Consider the following 21326-nt stretch of genomic DNA (forward strand, 5'->3'; position numbering starts at 1 on the left):
ACAGGATTCTGAAGACTATCCACCTTCAAGATCACCATCATTTTCTATAGTTTCAGAGTTATCTGCCAATGATAGTGTTTCAGTCACATCATGTATGTCACATAGCCACAGTATATCACCTGTAGCAAAAAGAAAAAAAATCTCCATCATCCAGAAACAAACATAGATAAGTTTGTGATAAGAACAAGCTGATTACAAAAAGAGGTAATTGATGAAAAAATTGCCCGGTTTGTTTACGCAACAAACTCTCCTTTCCGTATGATTGAGAACCCACACTCCATTAACATGGTTCAATTATTAAGACCAGGATACAGTCCACCCAACAGAGCACATATCTCAGGCAAATTGCTGGATAAAGTGTATGAAAGAGAAATTGAGCAGTGTGCAAAACGTCAATAGGGTAAAATTGTTAACCTGAGTCTTGATGGGTGGAGCAATGTCCACAATGATCCTGTTGTATGTGCTTTGTGACAACAGAAGAAGGGAATGTCTTCCTTACAGAAACAATTGATACATCAGGAAATGCACACAAAGCAGAATACTTACAAGAAGTAGCAGTAAAAGCTATAACAAACTGTGAAAAAAAATTCAAATGTCTAGCATGCATCTTGGTCACAGACAATGCTGCAAATGTATCCAAGAGGAGAAGAAATTATTTAGAAGAGAGTCCCAAACTAATAACATACGGTTGCAGTGCTCATTTGATGCACCTCCTAGCCAAAGACTTCAGTGTTCCAGAAATAAAGGCTAATATTGTTGAAATTGCAAAATACTTCCGTAACAACCACTTTGCAGCAGCTGCTCTGAAAAAAGTGGGAGGAACCAAGCTAACTCTTCCACAAGACATGTGATGGAACTCAGTAGTGAACTGTTTTGAGCACTATATCAAGAACTAGCCTAATCTGATGACAGTTTGTGAACAAAATCGTGAAAAAATAGATGGCACTGTCACAGCCAAAGTTCTCAAGATTGGGCTTGTAGGTCCTGAAAGGGTTACAACCAGCCCTGGGAGAGGGCTAGGGCTGCGAGCCAAAGACTAGGCTGATGGGGAAGGCAGCCACAGGTGGGGCCATGCCCCAATCAGGCCACAGCTGGCCCTATAAGAGGGCTGAGGGCCAGAGGCTAAGAGACACACACTCTCTCTAGCTTTTGAGAGGGAAGGACCTGGCTGCCTGGGAGCTGAGCGGGGTACCTGAGGTGAAGCAGTGCTGGGGAAGGGCAGAGGGAGCTGGGGAGCCCCAGGCTGCAGGCCGAGTTAAGGGCCCACAAAAGGGTAGCAGGGCTGCAGAGGGGCAGCCCAGATCTAGGCAGAGGCAGCTGGTCCAACCCCCCTTGCTGATGATGAGTGGTTTATAGACTGCAGTCCGCCCCAGGAAGTGGGGGCTAGACAATGACTGGCAGTAGCCACTGAGGCAAGGAGGGGATTGGAGGTTCCCCTGGATGGGGGGACCCAGATTGTGGTTACTGCAGGGGAAGAACCCTGACATAAAAGGGCACCAGGGTCTGGAAAGGACACAGGGCTAGTGGCAGGCAAGACACCAGCCTGCAGAGGGCGCTCTGGGCTGGAAAGAGCTAATTCCCTGGACAACCAGCAGGAGGCGCCGCGCCAGTGAGTCGTCACCCCGCCACAGGGCTTAAGAGAAATGTTGAACACAAGCTGAGTACCCTGACGCCTATTTCTGTAGCCTTGAACAAAATGCAGGGAAATAGCTGTTTTATTGCTGACGCTGTTGAAATGTGGAAGGAACTGAGTGAGATCTTAAAAAGAGAAATATGCAATGACAGAGTTAAATTACAAGCACTAAAAAAACAAATGGGACAAATCTATCTCCAGCTCATTTTCTTGCAAATATTCTCAAAACTCCGTACCAGGGTCAAACCTTAACTGCTAAAGAGGAGGAGATGGCTATGACATGGACATCCAGAAATCGGATCTCCATAATGCCAACTATAAGAAACTTCAGAGCTAAGGGTGAACCATTCAAGAAATGTATGTTTGCTGATGATGTTTTAAAGAAAGTCACACCAGTGAACTGGTAAAAGTCACTGAAGCACTTGGATTCAGAGACTGTTGAAGTGATAATCTCACTTTTAACAGCAGTAGCTTCTTCTGCCGATGTAGAAAGAATATTTCCTTCCTTTGGACAATTCATTCCAAATTGAGAAATCGTTTGGGACCTGAAAAAGCAGGAAAGCTTGTTTTTCTTTTCCAGATTATGAACAAACAGGAAAATGAAGGTGAAGACGACTGAGTTAGCTGCAGAAGCCAATATTTTAAATTTCTCACTTTGACCTGGCTGACATAGTCGATTTAATTTTTGTTTTGTTTCATTTTATAAAAATATTTCATTAACTATTTTAGTTAAAAACAATTTTAACAAAAACAAACCTGATTTTAAGAAACTTGAATGTTTAACTAAATTCAAAAATTCATATGCTTGTTTTGTAAAAATATTATATGTTTGCTGCTGAAGAAAAAAAATCCGGAATACATAACGTTGTTGTTTTAGTTAAATAAAACAATTTAAATGTCTGTCTGGTGATGTTCTCCCTCCTAATACAGCATGGCAAGAAAATCCTCCAAATATTAATGATTTTTTTTTAACCTGTTGAATTGGAGATAGTTCACCTCCCAATGAGTTCACAAATATCTGCTTCAATTACCTTTGAAAAATGAAATAACCAATCATTCATTTTCTGATATAGCTGTAAAACTAATCTGAAAAGTTTTCAAAATACTTTAAGAATGTATAGTGTGTACTTTCTAAAAATGAAACCTACATCTATCTCTGAGTTGTGAAGAATATGTATTAAGGTTATAACAACCGACAAGAATGCACTTTTATGTAGAAATCCATGATTAAATCGCATCTTCCTGACTAGTGATTTAAATCATGATTTAAATTAAATCCACCCTGATGTGAAATGACATATTTCGCACCTTCTCAAGTTCACTTTTGTGATTTTTTTTTTTAACAAAAAAGACATGCTATCAAATACGCTACCAAGTAAATATTTTTATCCAGCAAATCTTTTTTGCCCCATCATATGTAGTATTTACACAAAGGGATGAAAATAAGGATATTCTCTCACTTCAAATAACTTGCTATCTGCTGCTCAAAATATCTCTTGGAAGAAAAATAAGTATTCTGTAGACTTTAAAGGGGACCAAAGGGGGGGGGGGAGGTGCCCTTCTTTTTGATTCTTTACAATGTAAACAAAGGCTTAAAAGGTTTCTGACAGAAACAAAACCTGCTTTTTGTTTATCTCAAACAAGATGCCAAAAATAGTTTTAAAACTGCAATGACAAAATGGAGAATAACTGGTGAGACAATAGTATTGCTGAAAAGGACCTGGGGGGTTATAGTGATCAATAATTGAATTTGAGTCAACAGTATGTGAAACAGGCTAATATTCTAGGGTATGTTAACCTGAGTGTCATATGTAAGACAGGAGAGGTAATTGTCCTGCTCTACTCAGCCCTGGCCCTTAGCTGGAGTACTGTGTCCAGTTCTGGGTATCACACTTTAGGAAAGTGTAGCAAGGTGCTGGTGCAAAAGCACCTAATTACCCCTGCTCAGCCAGCTCCAATCAAGAGAAATAGGTTGGGGCTGATGAAACAGACCTGATGCCTGGCCTGCGGATTGGCTCCACCTGCAGGCCTGACTAGCCAGCAGTCATAAGGGCTGGGAGCTAGCAGAAAAGCAGCCAGGGAAAGGTCAGTCTCCTAGCTGTGGGCTGACTGCAGGAAAAGAGGGAACTAAGCCTGCAAGCCTGGTGGTGGGAGAACTGTGTGTGTGTAAATAAAGCCACGGGTGCTGCATAACTGGAGGCCTCTCTACACTTTACTGGGACAGCTAGCGGGCCCAGGAAGAGGGGCAGGGCAGTGGACCCGTCACAGAAAGATATGGAAAAATTGAAGAGAGTCCAGAGGAGAGCAACAAAAATGACAAAAGGCTTAGAAAACCTGACCCATGAGGAAAGATTTTAAAAACCTGGGCATGTTTAGTCTTGAGGACAGACTGAGGGGACCTGATAAGAGTCTTCAAATATGTTAAGAGCTGTTATAAAGAGGACAATGATCAATTGTTCTCTATGTTCACTGAAGGTGGGACAAGAAGTAGCGGGTTTAATTTGCAGCAAGGGAGATTTCGGTTAGATACTAGGAAAAACCTTCTAATTATAAGGATAGTTAAGCACTGGAACAGGCTTCCACAGGAGACTGTGGAATCCCCATCACGGGAGGTTTAAGAACATGTTAGGCAAACACCTGGCAGGGATGATCTACTTTTACTTGGTCATGCCTCAATGCAGGAAGCTGAACTAGACAACCTTTCAAAGTCTGTTCCAGCCCTACATTTCTATCGGCTGGTTTACGCTACACAGTTAGGTCGACGTAAGGCAGCTTCTGTCGACCTAATTATGTCAGCGTCTACACTACAGCCTTGTCCTGCCGATGTAAGTGCCATACTACACCAACATCATAACTCCACCTCCACAAGAGGCGTAGGGCTTACATCAGTGTAGTTAGGGCGATGCAGCGTCTGTGTAGACACTGTGTCCCTTGCATGGGCTGTTGGCTGTCTTGTCAATTTCAGGGCTCTGTGCTGGGGGCCATGAAATTGACAAGGCTGCCCGGCTCCCAGCAGGAAGCAAGCGAGGCGAGGCTGAGAAGCTGTGGCAGCTGAACCTCACTCCCCGGGGGCAAGAAGTCCTGGGCAGCTTTTCCCCCACTCCTGGCAGAAAATGGGGAAGCAAGAAGCCCCAGGCAGCTTCCCCTGCTCCCAACAGGAAACAGGGGAAAGAGAGAGGGGCCAGCCCACTGGAAGCCTGTGGGGTAGCCGGGCTCTCGGCAGGGAGCTGCCAATGGAACTGAAAGACGGGGCTCTCAGCTCTCCCACTGCCCCTCTTAGATCGGTGGGAGCGCTCCTGGTGAGGACGCGCATCACCGACCCAAGGAGCGTAGTGTAATTACTATGGTGGCTGCAAGTCAACCTAATATAGTTCAACTTACATTTCTAGTGTAGACATACCCAACTATGATTCTATGAAAACAGTCAGAATAAAAATAATTTCCCTTCTCAATTGATAGATTTCCTTTCTTGGAATTTGCAAAGACATAATCCTATTATTTCTCCAGAGAGTAGACAAAACGTGATTTTTCTCATGTTAAAAAGGCCAAAAAAAATCCTTTTAGTACAAAGTTCAGACTTTCTTTGCACATCATATAGCAATAAAATTAGGCAGCAGATTTTTTTTTCTTTGCAGATCATATGATGCACCATACAGGTGTTGTTAGTTTTGTTAACCACCCTAAACTGAACATCACACTAATTACAGTGCAGTTAGCAACTGAATTGCAACTGAGAAGAGGCAACAACCAAAATTTAATCTCAGATTTAATCCCATGTAATTCCACATCGTTCTACCTTTCCCTCCAGATCTCTCTTCTCTCCACCATACCACCCTCACATGCTACGTACTATACAAGGGAAGTATTACAAATTAAGATCTAACATTTCCTATCTCAAAGATTAGAGACTAGTTTCATGCCTGACTTCAGCATAAATTTCAACAAATATACATCTATCTTTTTTTTTTTTACAACCTTTAAAGCAAATGTATACTTTTACAAGTCTTATAAGAATTACAACAGAGTATTTAAGTAGCAAATGCCTTTTTTATTTTTTTATTATTATTCGTTTTGTTAAAAACATGAACTATAACAGATCGATGACATTTATTATAATCAAGTACAGCCTCCTGAAAATGCACAGAGTCCCTCAATTCAAAACAACTCTGACACGCTTTTCAGGGCATCCAGGGCTGAGAGTCCTTTGTTACCTCCTGCCTCCACGGTAAGGAAGTCTTGCTGATATTACCTGGATGTTAACTCCCTAACAAAACTGGCCTGTCAGATACTCAAACACTCTCCTCTGGGCTATACTAACCCTGTCTTCTGTTGTCAACCTGCACCCCAACCACCGAGTCCCTTCAATGTGACTCCCTGAGGTACTCAGTCCCTGACCACTGGATACACACAGAAATCCCAGATCCTCTGTTCCCAGGAGGGAGCTCCATGCGGAATGGGGAGCTGAGTGCCTGGGGGGCAGCCAGGCTTCAGCTGGGAGCTCCATGAACAGCAGAGAACTGAGAGCCCAGCCCGGGCTCCAGACAGGCTCCAGCTGGGACCTCTGTGGGGAGCCCACACCACAGGCTCTCAGCACCAGGCAGCGAGGCTGCAGCTGTCAGCACTGCTGGGCTCACAGCTGGAACACCCTCCACCCAATTTCAAAACAGGAACCCCACCAGCAGAATTCTTGTCAATTTCACTGCTCTGGCTGTCAGCCACCCTGACAGCCAACAGACACTTGGTTTCTATAGAGACACAGAGAAGCCCAAACTACATTGACCTAAGCCTTACGCCTCTCCTCGAGGTGGATTTACTAGGTCAGCATAGCGGGCGAGTTACAGCGGCGGGAGGAACACTGTAGTGTGTACGCTTACATAGTTAGGTCGACATAAGCTGCCTTGGGCGATTTAACTTTGTAGTGTAGACATGCCCCTAGTGACAAAATCCACTACTACCGATATACTCTTTTTTTTTTTTCCTCTCTGGGTAGCCTTGGATAGTGGGCCTCTAATGTCCATGGCAACAGTGTGAAATGTTTCCTTGATTATTGGCAAGGGATGCAAGGGACCCTTGCAGCGTCCCACAGGCTTTTTCCATTTCTGACATAAGTCACAAGTGCTGCAGTATTCCTTTACCTTATTTTGAATATCGGGCCAATAAAAAATTTTCTTTAACCTTCCATATGTTCTCTCTGCGCCCAAGTGACCTGCAACGGGACAATTGTGGACTAGTAACATTAACTCCACATGATTGCTCTGAGGGCACAAACAATTGTTTGTAGGATTCTCCAGAACTTTTATTTTCCCCCCCCCCCCATCAGGTCTTCTCTGCACACCCTTCCCTCTCCTGTAAGAGTTTTCCCTTGATCTCTTTATCTGGGCCATTACTGAGGATGGCTGCTTTTATGCTTTCTAGGGAGAGGTCTGCATCCTGCTCTGTAGCAAAAATCTGTTAAGCTTTTGCTTTCAAAGAGAGCTGTCGCAGGTGAAAAAGACTCTCCCTCCCTCTGCCCTTGTGATAAACTACCCCTCTCTGCTGATAAGGTGGAAGCAGCTTCCGCTCCCTTTTCCCTCCTCAGCGGTTACTCTCTGTGTACTTAGGGACATATTCCCTTTTACTACAGGTCACAATATCAACAGCTTTGGGCAGTGAGATTACATCATTCCCAACCAACGCATCAGATGGTAAATTCTCAAGAAGCCCCTGTCAAGGCTGTATCCCCACTTTGAACTTTAGGGTACAAGTGTGGGGGCCTGCATGAGGACTTCTAAGCTTAACTACCAGCTTAGTTCTGGTCCGCTGCCACCATTCCCTTCCCTGGGAAGCTTTTAGAAACTTTTCACCAATTCCCTGGTGAATACAGATCCAAACTCCTTGGATCTTAAACAAGGAGAAATTGACCCTTCCCCTCTCCTTCCTTTCACCAACTCCTGGTGAATACAGATCCAAACCCCCTTGGATCTTAAAACAAGGAGAAATCAATCAGGTTCTTAAAAAGAAGGCTTTTAATTAAAGAAAAAGGTAAAAATCATCTCTGTAAAATCAGTATGGAAAATAACTTTACAGGGTAATCAAACTTAAAGAGCTCAGAGGACCCCCCCTCTGTCTTAGGTTCAAAGTACAGCAAACAAAGATAAACACTCTAGTAAAAGGTACATTTACAAGTTGAGAAAACAAAGTAAAACTAAGATGCCTTGCCTGGCTTTTTTACTTACAAGTTTGAAATAAGAGAGACTTGTTTAGAAAGATGGGGAGAACCTGGATTGATGTCTGGTCCCTCTCAGTCCCAAGAGCGAACAACCCCTTAAAACAAAGAGCACACACAAAAGCCTTTCCCCCCCCCCAAGATTTGAAAGTATCTTGTCCCCTTATTGGTCCTTTGGGTCAAGTGTCAGCCAGGTTACCCGAGCTTCTTAACCCTTTACAGGTAAAAGGATTTTGGAGTCTCTGGCCAGGAGGGATTTTAGTACTGTACACAGAGCTGTTACCCTTCCCTTTATAGTTATGACAGCCCCACCTTCAAAGTACCCCTTAAACTTTCCCATGCCAATTTGATGCAGGCTAAAAGTATTGTATCTGTCCTAAAGCTAGCAGCTTCACCTCTCCTCAGGAAGCATACTACTCCCCACTGAATCACATCCCTCCTGACCAGGGAAATCTGAGCACCAGTGTCTCACCACCCCGGCACACTTTACCTTTTACTTTGGCCTTTTAATGAACTCTTTTGTCTCGCTCCATGAAGACAGACCTGACAACATTAAACAGGGCTCCCTCTGCCACCACTGAAGTCTGACTCAAGGGTAGCTGCATTAACCCGGATAGGTTGGGGAATGAACTTGGAACCCCCATACTTAGGGCATTGACTTTTCATGTGATCAAGGGACCCAAGAGTAAAACCTTCTTTGGCCGGGGTCCAATAACTAGTTACTAGGAGGAGACCAGTACTGAGGCAGTGTGGACTTGGCTCCCTCAATCCCTTCCGTATTCCCACAGACAAACTGGGAATCCACTTTTACTCCAGGGTTTTGGCCTTCCCTGTGCAGCCTGAGTTCCCTGAATAGTCTCTCTTGTTTGTACAAGTCAGCTGTTTCCGCCGCTGCTTCCACTAATGCTGGAGTTTCTTCCCACACAGCAGTTCACACTTCCTTAGCGCCAACCTTGAAGAACTGCTGCTGGAGAAACTGATCTATCAACTCATCATGGCTGTCTGCATCTTTACTCTTTATCCATGTTCCCAAATAATCCACCGTCATATTCTCCATGACTTAACATATCAAATTTTTTGAGGTTTCTGAATTTGAGGCGACAGTCCTCTGGTGTAATTTGATACCATTTTAATGGAGACCCTTTAAAAACATCACACCTCATAGCCTAATCTACATAGGGTGACCATATTTCCCAAGGAAAAATGGGACACCGCACGGGGCTGGCCCGAGTCTCCCTGAATCCCGCCACTTGGGGCTGCGGTTGAGAGCCCGAGGCCCGGCATCTGGTGTCATCGCTCGCCCCCCAAACATTCCTCTGTACCCCTTGGGAAGGAGGGGGGCACACCCCACCTTTTTGGATGCCTCACCGAGAACTGTGTCAAGTTGGTCCTCTAAGCCTGTTAATCCCTTGAGCTCAGTCCCCTTTTGGTTAATCAGTGTGATCTCTGCCATTTATTCTGTTTACTCATCTTATAATTTATTTCCTTTACCCTAAATAAACAAATTAATAAACTCCAACCTTTACTTTATTTGTTTCCAACCTTGTTACTTTTGAATCTCCAAGTCTCTGGCTTATAAATGCTGGAAGGGCGATTTTTGGTTAGCTAGCAAACAGGGTACCCATCCCGCCGACTACGCCACTGTGACTTTTTCGCGGCACCCAGGGCTAACAGTCACCTTGTTACCACCTCCATGCCTCCAGCATCAGGAAGTCTTGCATATATTTAGGGCCCTACCAAATTCATGGCTGTGAAATCTAATCTCCCCTGTGAAATCTGGCATCCAGCCAGGGGCTCCTGCCCTGCACAGAGCTCCAGCTGCTAATCCACTGGGGATGGGAAGGGAGGAGATTTCCTCTTCCCCTGCAGGGGCTGTTCCTGGGGTGGGTTAGACCCACCTCTGGGATCTCCTCCAGCTGCAGGAAGCTCGGATGGCTCCAGCTGTCGCCTCCCCCCGCCCCGCGAAGCTGCGGCTGGAACTATAACCCTTCCAACTATAGCCGCAACTGTCAGCCCCGCACTGGGACAGGAGACTGCCAGGAAAACCAGACCAATAGTAACCCACCCCCCATACCCTGTGACCCTCACTTCTGCGCTGCTGCTGGAGGTGATGCTGGCTTTACAGCTGGGCACCCCACCAGCAGCCTTCCTCTCTGACTGCCCAGCTCTGACGGCAGCACCCCTGCCAGCAGAAGAGCAGAAGTAAGGGTGGCAACCCCAATAGCCTTGTGACCCCCCCCCCACCCTGACCGCATTTTGGGTTGGGACCCCTCACAGTTACAACACCGTGAAAATTCAGATGTAAACATCTGAAAACGTGAAATTGATTAATTTTAGAACCCCCTGGCTGTGAAATTGACCAAAATGGACCATCAATTTGGTAGGGCCCTACATATATTGCATGGGTGTTAACTCCCTAACAAAATCAGCCTATCAGCTACTCAAGCACACTCCCTCTTAAATCATGGGGAATATGTGCATAAGCCCACCTGCAAGGCAAAGACAAGGCTTGTAAGATGCACCCCAACCTCCTAGTCCCTTCAAAGTGGCTCCCTGTAGAATCCAGTCCCTGATCACTGGATGCACACAGAAATCCCAGATCCTCTGTTCCCAAAGGAATAGCGTATCTCAGTTTACCAGTTTTACCTTAGACCACCATGCCTGTATGACACACAGCACTTGACCTCAATTATAAAATGAAAAGGAAATTTATTTAAAGGAAGAAGAGAGATTTCATATAAAAATCAGTGTGACAGATGGGAACGGTTACATGTATATCATCATAACGCATCCAAATTTAACTAACAAGTTATCCTTCTGTCTAAAGAAGCTAATTTTGCCCAAAGTTTATGAATATTATATATGTGTGTATGTGCGTGTGCACGCTCACCAGTATTTTTTCCTTTACACTGCAGTCATAAAAAATGTATAAAAAAAAATCCAGTGTGTGGAGACAATTTATTGAAATACAAAATGAAATAGAAAGCCTGTCTCCTCTCAAAATAATATGCATACTTTGAGCAGGAAGACAGTCAGAAAGAATCACTTTGAAAATGTACAAAGGCATGTTTAAAATATATAGCTAGCAACATAGAAATACGATTATTCATACTTACTTCAAAAACATAAATGTTTTATAAAAAAAAATATGACATGTTCCATTTAAAACTTTCAATTCCATGTTGTTGGAGATTATCTTTTAAGAACACTCTGGCTTCTTTAGATATTATATGCAAAGTACAGAACGTTAAAAGTCAAGGGTTGTCCATGCAGTGGTCAATAATAAAAAAGCACAACGGGGGGGAGGGATAGCTCAGTGGTTTGAGCATAAGCCCAGAGTTGTGAGTTCAATCCTTGAGGGGGCCATTTAGGGATCTGGGGTAAAAAGCTGTCTAGGGATTGGTCCTGCTTTGAGCAGGGGGTTGGACTAGATGACCTCCTGAGATCCCTTCCAACCCTGATATTCTATGATCATTTCCATGAAACACCTATGTAGTAACCAGCCTACGTAGATGGTGAGATTTTGGTAGAAAATGTTTGAGAATGTGGAGAGCCTCCCTTGAAATGTTATTGATCAATAACAGAAGTCAACACCAGAACAAACCCCCACACAATACTGAAATCAATAGTTATAGGTGACAAAGGCAAACATAATTGTAAATATAGTGGATACAAACAGAGATTGTCTACATCTCTATAGCGCACTCTCTCAGCTCCTTGAAAAATGTTCCTCCCCCATTCACTCAATCTAGGAACAAAAACTATGTTAATAATTTGTAAGAATTAAGGATTCTTATGGCTGGGACAGATTGAGTGTACATACTGAACACTAATCATGCATTCATTAGCATTAGGAAACATAATTAGTTATTTCCATCTCTTCTTGAAAGCCAAGAATCACATTTTGCAAATATGTTCTCTTTCAGACTTACCATTTGATTTTATTTCTCGGACATAGTTACTAGGAAACCATCCTGTTTTGCCATTGTGAGTCCCTTCCCACCAGCCTCCTTCTTCCACTCTCGTGACATGAATAATGTCTCCTTTTGCAAAAGAAAGTTCATCTTCATTGGTCTGTTGAAAACTGAATTTTGCTCTCACCACCAGCTGATGATTGCTGTTATCGGTCATGTCCTAAAAAGTGAAAACGCAAATGAAGGACAGAACTTTAGGTGCGTAAGGGTTAGTTCATGACCAATATACAAGTCTCTTCATCAAACAGAAACATATTAAAATTAAAACACCATTTTTATCAGAAGCTGTACAACAAGGCCTGCAGATCCCAATATGCAAGGGTTCATCTATCTTGCCATTGTATTTCTGTGATTTGTGTCTTTCAATCTAAGCAGTACTTTATCCCACTCAGACTTCTTAGAATCAGGCAAGGCCAACAAAAGTAAAATGAAAAAGATTTGTGCTCTTCAAAGATCAGATTCAAGATCGCTATGAATAGCACAAATTGAAAATGTCTTTGGCAACTACCTAGGGTTACCCTGTTTCAAGTTCCCAAACAGAAGACACTGCCGGGAGAAGAAGGGGAGCCGAGGGGGTAGTACAGTTGGTGGGCTCTACGGGGGCGTGTGTGTGTGTGTGTACTGGGAGGGAGTATTTGGGGGTGCTGGAGGGTTCTGTGGACTGGGATGGGAGAGGGTATTTAAGAGTGTTGCTGGAGGCATTATTTGGGGGGTGCTGGAGTGCGGTGCGTACAGCCTCATACTCTAGGTGAGGGGCAGTGTTGCGCTCCCTGACACAGTGGCAGGATGGCTGGCGCAGGCCCAGGACACAGCACCAGCCCATCAGTCAGCGCCTCCCTGCGTGGGTGCTGGGGCCTAGCTCTGGCACCCCTCCCTGCTAGGCTCTGAGGCTCAGCAGTGGGGCAGGCAGCCCAGCTGAGAGGCACTGGCCAGCTCCACTTACCCGGCAGGCTGGGCAGGATCCAGCAGCTGCGGATGAAGGGGAGGGACCAATTGGAGCGCGGAGGAGACACAGGGCCGTACCCGGGCCAGGGCAAGTGGGACCCAGGGCGCAAAGCCACGGGAGTGGAATAATGACAGGGACCCAAGGGCAGAGAGCTCAAGTATGCTTGCTTGCCCCGGGAGCTAAAGAGCCTAGCTATGGCCCTCCAGAGATGGGTCTCTCTGATCTGCAACAAGCAAGGAAAAAATCCCAGACATTTCTTCACATTTCAAGAATCTGCCCAGACGGAGATCGGAGGACCAAAAAAGAGGTTATGTCTGGGAAAACCTGGAAGTGTGGTAACCCTACAACTACCAAGAAACAGAACTGCTTCACTGGAAAAATGTTCTTTCCAAGACAGAGACTGGAGGGGTGAGGAAGGGAAAACTGATGGACCTGAACCAAAATCTTAAAGTTAGATCTATGTCAGAGTTTGCATCTCAAACTTAGTTCTGTAATACATCATATTAGGAGATTCAGATCTGGAGTGTTTGGATTGAAGTGTTTAAATTCTAGTTAAACTGGGGAAAATCATGACAACCCTGTTGTGGAAAAAACCCACAAAGGTTTATTGGAAGTAACACAATTACTATGCGATACATGTATTAAAACAACCATTCTTCAAACATAAGAATGTGGTTGCAGAAGTATTTTTGAACATTCACAATGTGTTTTAGGTTTGTGTTAGGTGTTACTTCTTCCTCATTGATATTAAATAGTCCTTGGCTCAGAAGTTTAGGTTGACGACACTCATGAAATTCTCTTTTATTCATTCTATTTTCATTATTTGAGCAAATGGTAATCACATCCTGGTCATATTTTTCCTCTGCTTTCTGGGATGGTGTTTTCAGCAAAAACCTGGACACAATAGTTAATGGATTTATTTTAAGACACAGAATCAATGGCAGCAAGTAGTAAAAATATTTGCCTGTATGGATGCTTATAGCCATTATCAGGTCATATTTTGTATTCAACCAACCATCTTGCATTAGTATCAGTGCTGATTCTTTTTTTCCTCTATTTCCTCACTTGCAGCATCTATTAGCAAACCTGCAACTTTAAATCTAACTGGAGGAGTAAACGCAGGGTGAAGTGTTTCAATCATTTCTTTGTTTGATTTGTGCCATATGCAAGGTGGTTCCCAGGAGAGTAGTGGGGAGTGAGGGGAACCTAACTTGTTTCAAGACTGAGCTTGATAAATTCACGAAGGGCATAATATAATGAGGCTGCCTAAAATGAGCATATGGTCCCTCCACAACTGCTATTAGCAAGTATCTCCAATGGCCAGAGATAGGGCACTAGATGGGGAGGGCTCTGAGTTACTACAGAAAATTCTTTCACAGAGGTCTAGCTGATGGGTCTCACCCACATGCTCAGGGTCTGACTGATCGCCATATTTGGGGTCAGGAAGCAATCTTCCTCCAGGTTGGATTGGCAGAGACCATGGGGTTTTTTTTTGCCTTCTTCTACAGCATGGGGCATGGGCCACTTGCTGGTTTGAACTAGTGTAAATGGTGGGTGCCTGTAACTTGAAGTCTTTAAATCAAGATTTCAGGTCTTCAGTAACTCAACCATAAATTATGGGCCTATCAGAGGAGTGGGTGGGTGAAATTCTGTAGCCTGGGGATGTGCAGATGGTCACAATTCTAGCCTTAAAGTCTATGAGTGTATGTTATTAGTTTCAATGGGTGCAACCTTCTTGTCAAAGTGTTTGCCTTTCAGTTGTTTTTGGTATAATTACAGAACGATTTTTTGCTATTGTTCTTATGTCGAAGACTAACAGAGACTGCTCCAGAATAAAATTTGTTTAGAGGTTCTGGAAGGCCTGGAATTGGGATAGGACTTAAATGATCATTGCAACTATGTTTTAATAATGACAATGGCATAAAAATTCACCATGAGTGTCAGTAAATTGTTCCAATGGCTAATTATTCTCACCATTAAAAATGTATGCCTTAATTGCAGTCTGAATTTCTCTAGCTTCAACTTCCAGCCAAAGGATCAGGTTACACCGTTCTCTGCTCCATTCTCTGCCCATTACTAAATATTTGTTTCCCATATAGGTAATGATAGACTCCTCAAGTCATCCCTTAACCTTCTCTTAGATAAGCTAAACAGAGTGAGGTCCCTGAGTCTATCACTATAAAACATGTTTTCTTATCCTTTAATCATTCTCACAGTTCTTCTCTGAACCATCTCCAATTTATCAATATCCTTCTTCAATTGTGGATACCAGAACTGGACACAGTATTCCAGCAGTGGTCGCACCAGCACCAAACAAAGAGGTAAAATAACCTGTCTATTCCTACTCAAGATTATCCTGTTTATGCATCCCAGGATTGTATTAGCTCTTTTGGCCACAGCTCATGTTCACCTGATTATCCATTATGACCCCCAGATCTTTTTCAGAGTCACTGCTTCCCAGGATAGACTCTCCCTTTTGTAAGTATGGCCTACGTTGTTTGTTTCTAGGTGTATACTTTTATATTTGGCCATATTAAGACGCATATTGTTTGTTTACACCCAGCTTACCAAGCAATCCGGATCTGTCTGCATCAGTGACCTCTATTCTTCATTATTTACCACTCCCCCAATTTGTGCGTCATCGGCAAGCTTTATCAGTGATGTTTTTACATTTTCTTCCAGGTAACTGATAAAAATGTTAAACAGCATAGGGCCAAGAACTGATCCCTCCAGGACCCCACCAGAAACACACCTGCTCAAATACTATTCCTCGTTTACAACTGCATTTTGAGACCCAACAGTTAGCCATCTTTTAATCCATTTAATGTGGGCTATGTTAATTTTATATTTTTCTAGGTTGTTGTTTTTTTAAATCAGCGTCATACACTACCAAGCAAAATGCCTTACCGACATCTAAGTATTCTACATCAGCACTACTATCTTTATCAATCATGTCACCTCAGCAAAAAACCAGTGATAGGATCTATTTTCCATAAACTCATGCTGATTGGCATTAATTATATTATACTTCTTTAATTCTTTATTAATCAACTCCCTTGTCAGCCACTCCATTGTCTCACCCGGGATCTATGTCAGACTGACAGGCTTATAATCACTTAGGTCATCCTGTTTACTCTTTTTAAATATTGGAACGTTATCTTTCTTCCAGTCTTCTAGAACTTCCCTGGTGTTACAAGTCTTATTGGAAAAAACTCAACATATTGGTCCAGCAAGATCCTCAGACAGCTTTTATAAAATGCCTGGATACAAGTTATATGAACCTGATAATTTATAAAGGTCTAGCTTTTAGTAGCTGCTGTGTAACATTCTCTTGAAATACTAGTGGAATGGAAAGAATGCTGTCATATGACTACATCATCTGTTTTTTCTCCAAATACAGAACAAATATTTATTAAACACTGCTGCTTTTTCTGCATTATTATTGATAATTCCACCATTTACATCTATAATGTATAAAATACCACTGTTAGTATTTTTTTGTTCCTCATATACTTAAAAACTCGTCATTTTCCTTAACTCTGCTGACTATAGAGTTCTGCTTGTGTCCCTTATCAATTTTCTCCAATTTATAGCTTCTGATTTATATTCATGACTATCAAATTCCCAATTCTTCCATTTTTGAGCACTGCCTTCACTTCCCCTCTAAACCAATTCTTTTTTTTTTTAAACCAATATGGCCTTCTTTCTCAGTTGTGGGATTGTGGCTTTTGGGACATCTAGTAACATATTCTTAAACAATGCCCAATTATCCTTCATATTTTTCTGATTAAATTTTCCTCCTAGCTGATTTGGCTCGTAATTATTTTCAGTTTTGTGAAGTTAATCCTTTTAAAGTATGAAGTATATATATCACTGGTGTGGACTTCATTCTGTTTGCACATTATAAATGTAATCAATTCCAGATCCTCTGTATCCGTCAAGAGGAGATCTAATGCAACACTTTCTGAGTTAGGAAACTATCATCTATAATATTTAGAAGTTCCCAGGCTGTTTTAATACTGGAAGCATGAGACCACCAGCATGTGTGATTCAAACTGAAGTTCCCTATGATCATGCAGATTTTTTCCCCTATACATTATAGATAGGATGATTGGCCCCTTATGCACCTATTACTTTGCGTGATCTGGTGCTTGTAGCAGACAACAATACCCCATCTTGTGCTTTATCTGTTAGGACATTCATCCATAAGCATTCAAGATCAAACAGGCAATGCCATTTTTGACATAGAGGGCCACTCAAACTTACCCTCCCTTTTTTGCCTACTCAATCCTTCCTAAATAGATTATAACCCTTGATTTTCACATTCCAACCCTGGGAATCATCCCACCACTTTTCAGTAATACCAACAAGATTAAATTTATGCTCAGTGTAAACAATTAGTTTTATTATTATTCTTAAAGTTTCATTCAATGGCCCATTTCATCTTAGACTACTAAAGTGGAAAAGCAAAATGCTGGATCTGGGGCTCCTCCAAGTGAGAATTTTTTTATGCCATTGTCGTTATCAAAATGTAGTCCCATACCAGTTCCAGGCTTTCCAAACCTATAAACATTAATTTTATTCAGTCTTCACCATCCCAGAGATCACTCTGTGATTACACCAAACACACACGTTGGCGGACACAACACTCATTTCTATTCCCCTGGAATAGAAGCACCAGATCACGCAAAGTAAAATCAAGACTTTAAAATCAAGATGCATTTCTGAACAGAAAAGAAATGTTGCATAGAAGTGTTTTACATATATTAGTTTAAATATTTTCTCTCTCTGAAGTCCTCTACAGCTGGATTCATAATAATGAAGGCATCTGGCTTTACAAGCCGAAGAATAACAGTGGTAAGGATTTTTATTTTTTTTAAGCTCTAGCACAGTGGTTCTCAAACTGCAGGTCATGCCCCATCAGGGGGGCGCAAGGTGGTTACATGGGGGTCACAAGCTGTCAGCTCCGTGGGGCTGAAGGCCTGGAGCCCCCATTTAATTAAATTACCCCCCTCATTTTTAATTTATAAGCAGTGGGGGGGTCACGCTCAGAGGTTTGCTGTGTGAAAGGGGTCACCAATACAAAACGTTTGAAAACCACTGCCCTAGCACATTTCCAAAGTACTTTCTGTAACTTATGTGGTACATATAGAATACATCAGGCTGTATTGTAGTACAAATGGTTTATCTACTCTTATATGGGATGACCTGTATAATTAATCAGAGTTTACCCCGCACACATGTGCTCATGCAGATACAGCCTTTAAATCACACCACACACGTATACTATTTAATCATGTGTGTGAGGGAGTAGGAGAGAGAGAGAGGAAAAAACAGGCCCAAGGACTCCATCTAGGAACGCAGGCTACTTCTGTTAACCCACCCTGTTCGTAGTAGTTACAGCTCCATATAAAGCAGCTGAGTAAATTCTACTAACTCATTCCAGCAGGTATGGCTTGTTAACTTCACCAGAGAGGTTAGTGAGACTTTCTGATAAGAGGGATCTAGAGCCTGAGACTTAGAGGTCTCTGGAGGAAAACCTAGAAACAGCCACATTCAGGATGAGGGCTTAAACAGATTTACATTGTGTTAATGTTTCCCATACCAGTCAGTAAACAGTTCTTCAAACATGAACTAAAAGAGGAGGTCTGGGCTCTTCCTTCAAACTTTTTCATTGCTGAAAGGGATCTCTTTCTTGGAGCTCCATATTGTTTAGAGACAAGTGAGAGACAGGGACCTCTTGGTACCAACTGGCAAGTGGACACAGGGTGCATAGGCCTATACAGGGATCCCCTGGGTTGCATGAATGCATACTAGTTCACTGAAAGGTAGCATGTGAGCACTGGCCTGCTAAACCCAGGGTTGTGAGTTCAATCCTTGAGGGGGCCATTTAGGGAACTGGGGTAAAAATCTGTCTGGGGATTGGTCCTGCTTTGAGCAGGGGGTTGGACTAGATGACCTCCTGAGGTCCCTTCCAACCCTGATATTCTATGATTCTATGATCTCTGAGAGCCAGTAGCCCACTGGTTGGCATAATCATGCAAAACATAGGTACAGATAATATTTAAGGAGTTAAGTATCTATACTGAAAAGATTCTTAAGGTCTTGACCTGGTTTAACTCCACCAGAAGGGGACACACCTCAGGAATGTTTCTTTCAGGCAGGAGATAACAGACAACTCTCTCGTTGTCTGGTCATTTGTGTATCGTATGCCTTACAGAGTATGCCTGTTTACATACTGAGCCACATACAGTAAGAGATTGCAAAATCTACAACAGAGAAAGTCTACAGGATGGAACAAACAGCAGGAGCATGTCCTACTTTAAAATAAAGACAATGGATTGTTTGGGTATATCTTGGAGTGCCAAGCGCCACACTGGATCCTTCACCTAGGAGGCAAGCTGACAGCATGTCTGGCTCATGAAAGGAGGATAACACTCGGAGGGCTTGAGGGTTGGAGTGTGCCTATCGCTAACCTATAGAGACAGAGAGGTCTGGGAGGCCTAGGAAAGAGTGCTTGGGGCCTCCAAAGTTGGGGAGCTGACCCCCAGCAGGCACAGACAAGGCTTCCCACGTGAAGGGCAGGTGATAGTGAGATGCCTCACAACGCCAGGTTCCCCCTGGAAGTGTCAGAACAGGAAGGTACATTTTGGTATATGACTTCTCTGCTAAACAACCTGATTTTGGAAAACCAGTGGCGAGGGCAGCCCACACAGTGTTTTGTGGCATGCCTCCACATTTGCTCTCTCTAAATTGGAAAGTGAGTCCAATGGCCAAGCCAGCCAAAAACTACCACTACCTCCTTTATAGAGCAGGCTGTATATTCCTAGACAGGCCAAGGCAGTTTTCATACCATGGCTTCAGTAATTAGCAGTCTTACAACTAGAATTTCACTGGGTTGGGATGTCCTGCAATAGATGTTCCCACAGTGGACTTTTAAGAAAAAACTTGAAAAAATTGAATCTGCTCTCACATGTCCCCACCTGCAAGAGGGTACATTTTTGACTATACACTGACTATAATGTGTTCAAAACATGGTGGGAAGTCAACTGCTCAGAGGATGCGACGTATACACGTACACTCACATAGTATCACAGTGATCCTATAGCTATTGCTGAGGAATCAATTATTACAAGTGCACAAAGACAGAACCTCTCAGGCCAGCATACTTTGGGGGTAAGAAGGAACTAGGAGCTATTTGAGGACTTTGCTGTTGGTAGCAGTCTCTTGTCCTCTGTGTATCCTATAAAGCTACAAATCTGTTTAACTATGAGATTCTCAATTGGTGGCAAACCCCATATTAGGTGTTGCAACACAGATTCTTAAGATGTGTATACCTGACACTTCAACAATGTGGTTCTGTGTATGTTGGAACCATGTGGGGGGGGGGGGAGGATAGGGAGCTCCAGAAAACTGGGACTCAGGGTCTCCGTGTACAGGCTGCCAAAACTGCTAAGTGGCTGGGAGATCTTCCAAACTGCCTCCTCCGGAACTGAGTGAGCAAAGCTTTAGAGGAGGCTCCCTTCCCTTGGAAACCCTGGAGAGTTGGGATGGCACAGTCCCATTGGAGGAGATGGAAAATTTGCTCTTTTGAGAGGTGCTTCTTTATTTAAAAAAAAAAGAAAGAAATCAAAGAAAAAATATGTACGCAGGCATACAACAAGAAGTGCTTAGTGTTACAACAGAAATACTTCTGGCTGCGAGCATGCAGAAGACTCACTAGCTCAGAAGAGAATGAAAAAAAAGCCACTGCAACACAACATAACTTTAGAGGCCCCAGTTATATGTATGCAAGAGCAAGAGAGCAGTCAAGGACTTGTGAAATTGGGGTCACCCAGCTTGGCTTGCAACACTGTTTTAATCCAGATTGATAAAGAAAAAAAAAAATCCTTGAACATGATTAAATTCCAGCACAACTTACCAAACTTCGATACTGTCCCTGAAAGAGTTTTGAAGTTCTACTGTGCAAAGACTGGGATCCAAGGGAATCAAAAGATTTTATCCGATGAGATGAGGGCCGTGCACATACGGAATCACTTCCTAGCCCAATGTCTGTAGAGATGACAGCAAAATACTAGAATTGCAGAAATTATATACACTTTTTACACACCAAGATCAAGCTTGAGTGCCTAAAGCAGAACCATGGAATTTGTGGGTGCTCAATACCTCTGAACACAAGAAATAAGATCAAATATACCTAAATGTGGATTTAGGTGTCCAGTCTTAAGCACCCAAGTTTGAAAATCTTGGCCTAAAAAGAAAAAAAAAAAAATCAAGAGACGCTAGAGGAACTCCACACAACCATAATGTAGTAAGTCATTGACCTGGACAATGAAAACTGACTAATTTCCCCTATTATATTTTCAGACAATTAAAGGTTTTGGAAAAATATTCATACCAGTCCTTTTCTGTTATGAAAACACATTTCTGAAGTTAAAATATTTATTCAAACAAAACAAGGTACATTAGAATGTCAATTAAAAACTATGCTTAATACCTACACTGGTTACACGATTTCAAGTGATTCGAGTCATAATTCAATCTTCAATCAACTCCCATTACTTGCAA

The 21326-nt window shown here is 42.8% G+C and overlaps 1 protein-coding gene across 1 annotated transcript in view; it reads right to left on the reverse strand.

Annotated features, from left to right (window-relative positions):
• ARHGEF7 (Rho guanine nucleotide exchange factor 7) overlaps positions 1 to 21326 on the reverse strand; it is a 176102-nt gene that overhangs the window by 97192 nt on the left and 57584 nt on the right. Inside the window, exons 4-6 of the mRNA XM_065397467.1 lie at positions 20956 to 21009; positions 20680 to 20810; positions 11771 to 11972 (exon numbers count right to left, since the gene is read on the reverse strand). Of these exons, the coding sequence (XP_065253539.1) occupies positions 11771 to 11969 (199 nt within the window). The 5' untranslated portion in view covers positions 11970 to 11972; positions 20680 to 20810; positions 20956 to 21009. The remainder of the gene's footprint in view (positions 1 to 11770; positions 11973 to 20679; positions 20811 to 20955; positions 21010 to 21326) is intronic.

The sequence above is a fragment of the Emys orbicularis genome, chromosome 1, assembly GCF_028017835.1.
Source record: "Emys orbicularis isolate rEmyOrb1 chromosome 1, rEmyOrb1.hap1, whole genome shotgun sequence".
In the NCBI taxonomy this organism is placed as follows: Eukaryota; Metazoa; Chordata; order Testudines; family Emydidae; genus Emys; species Emys orbicularis.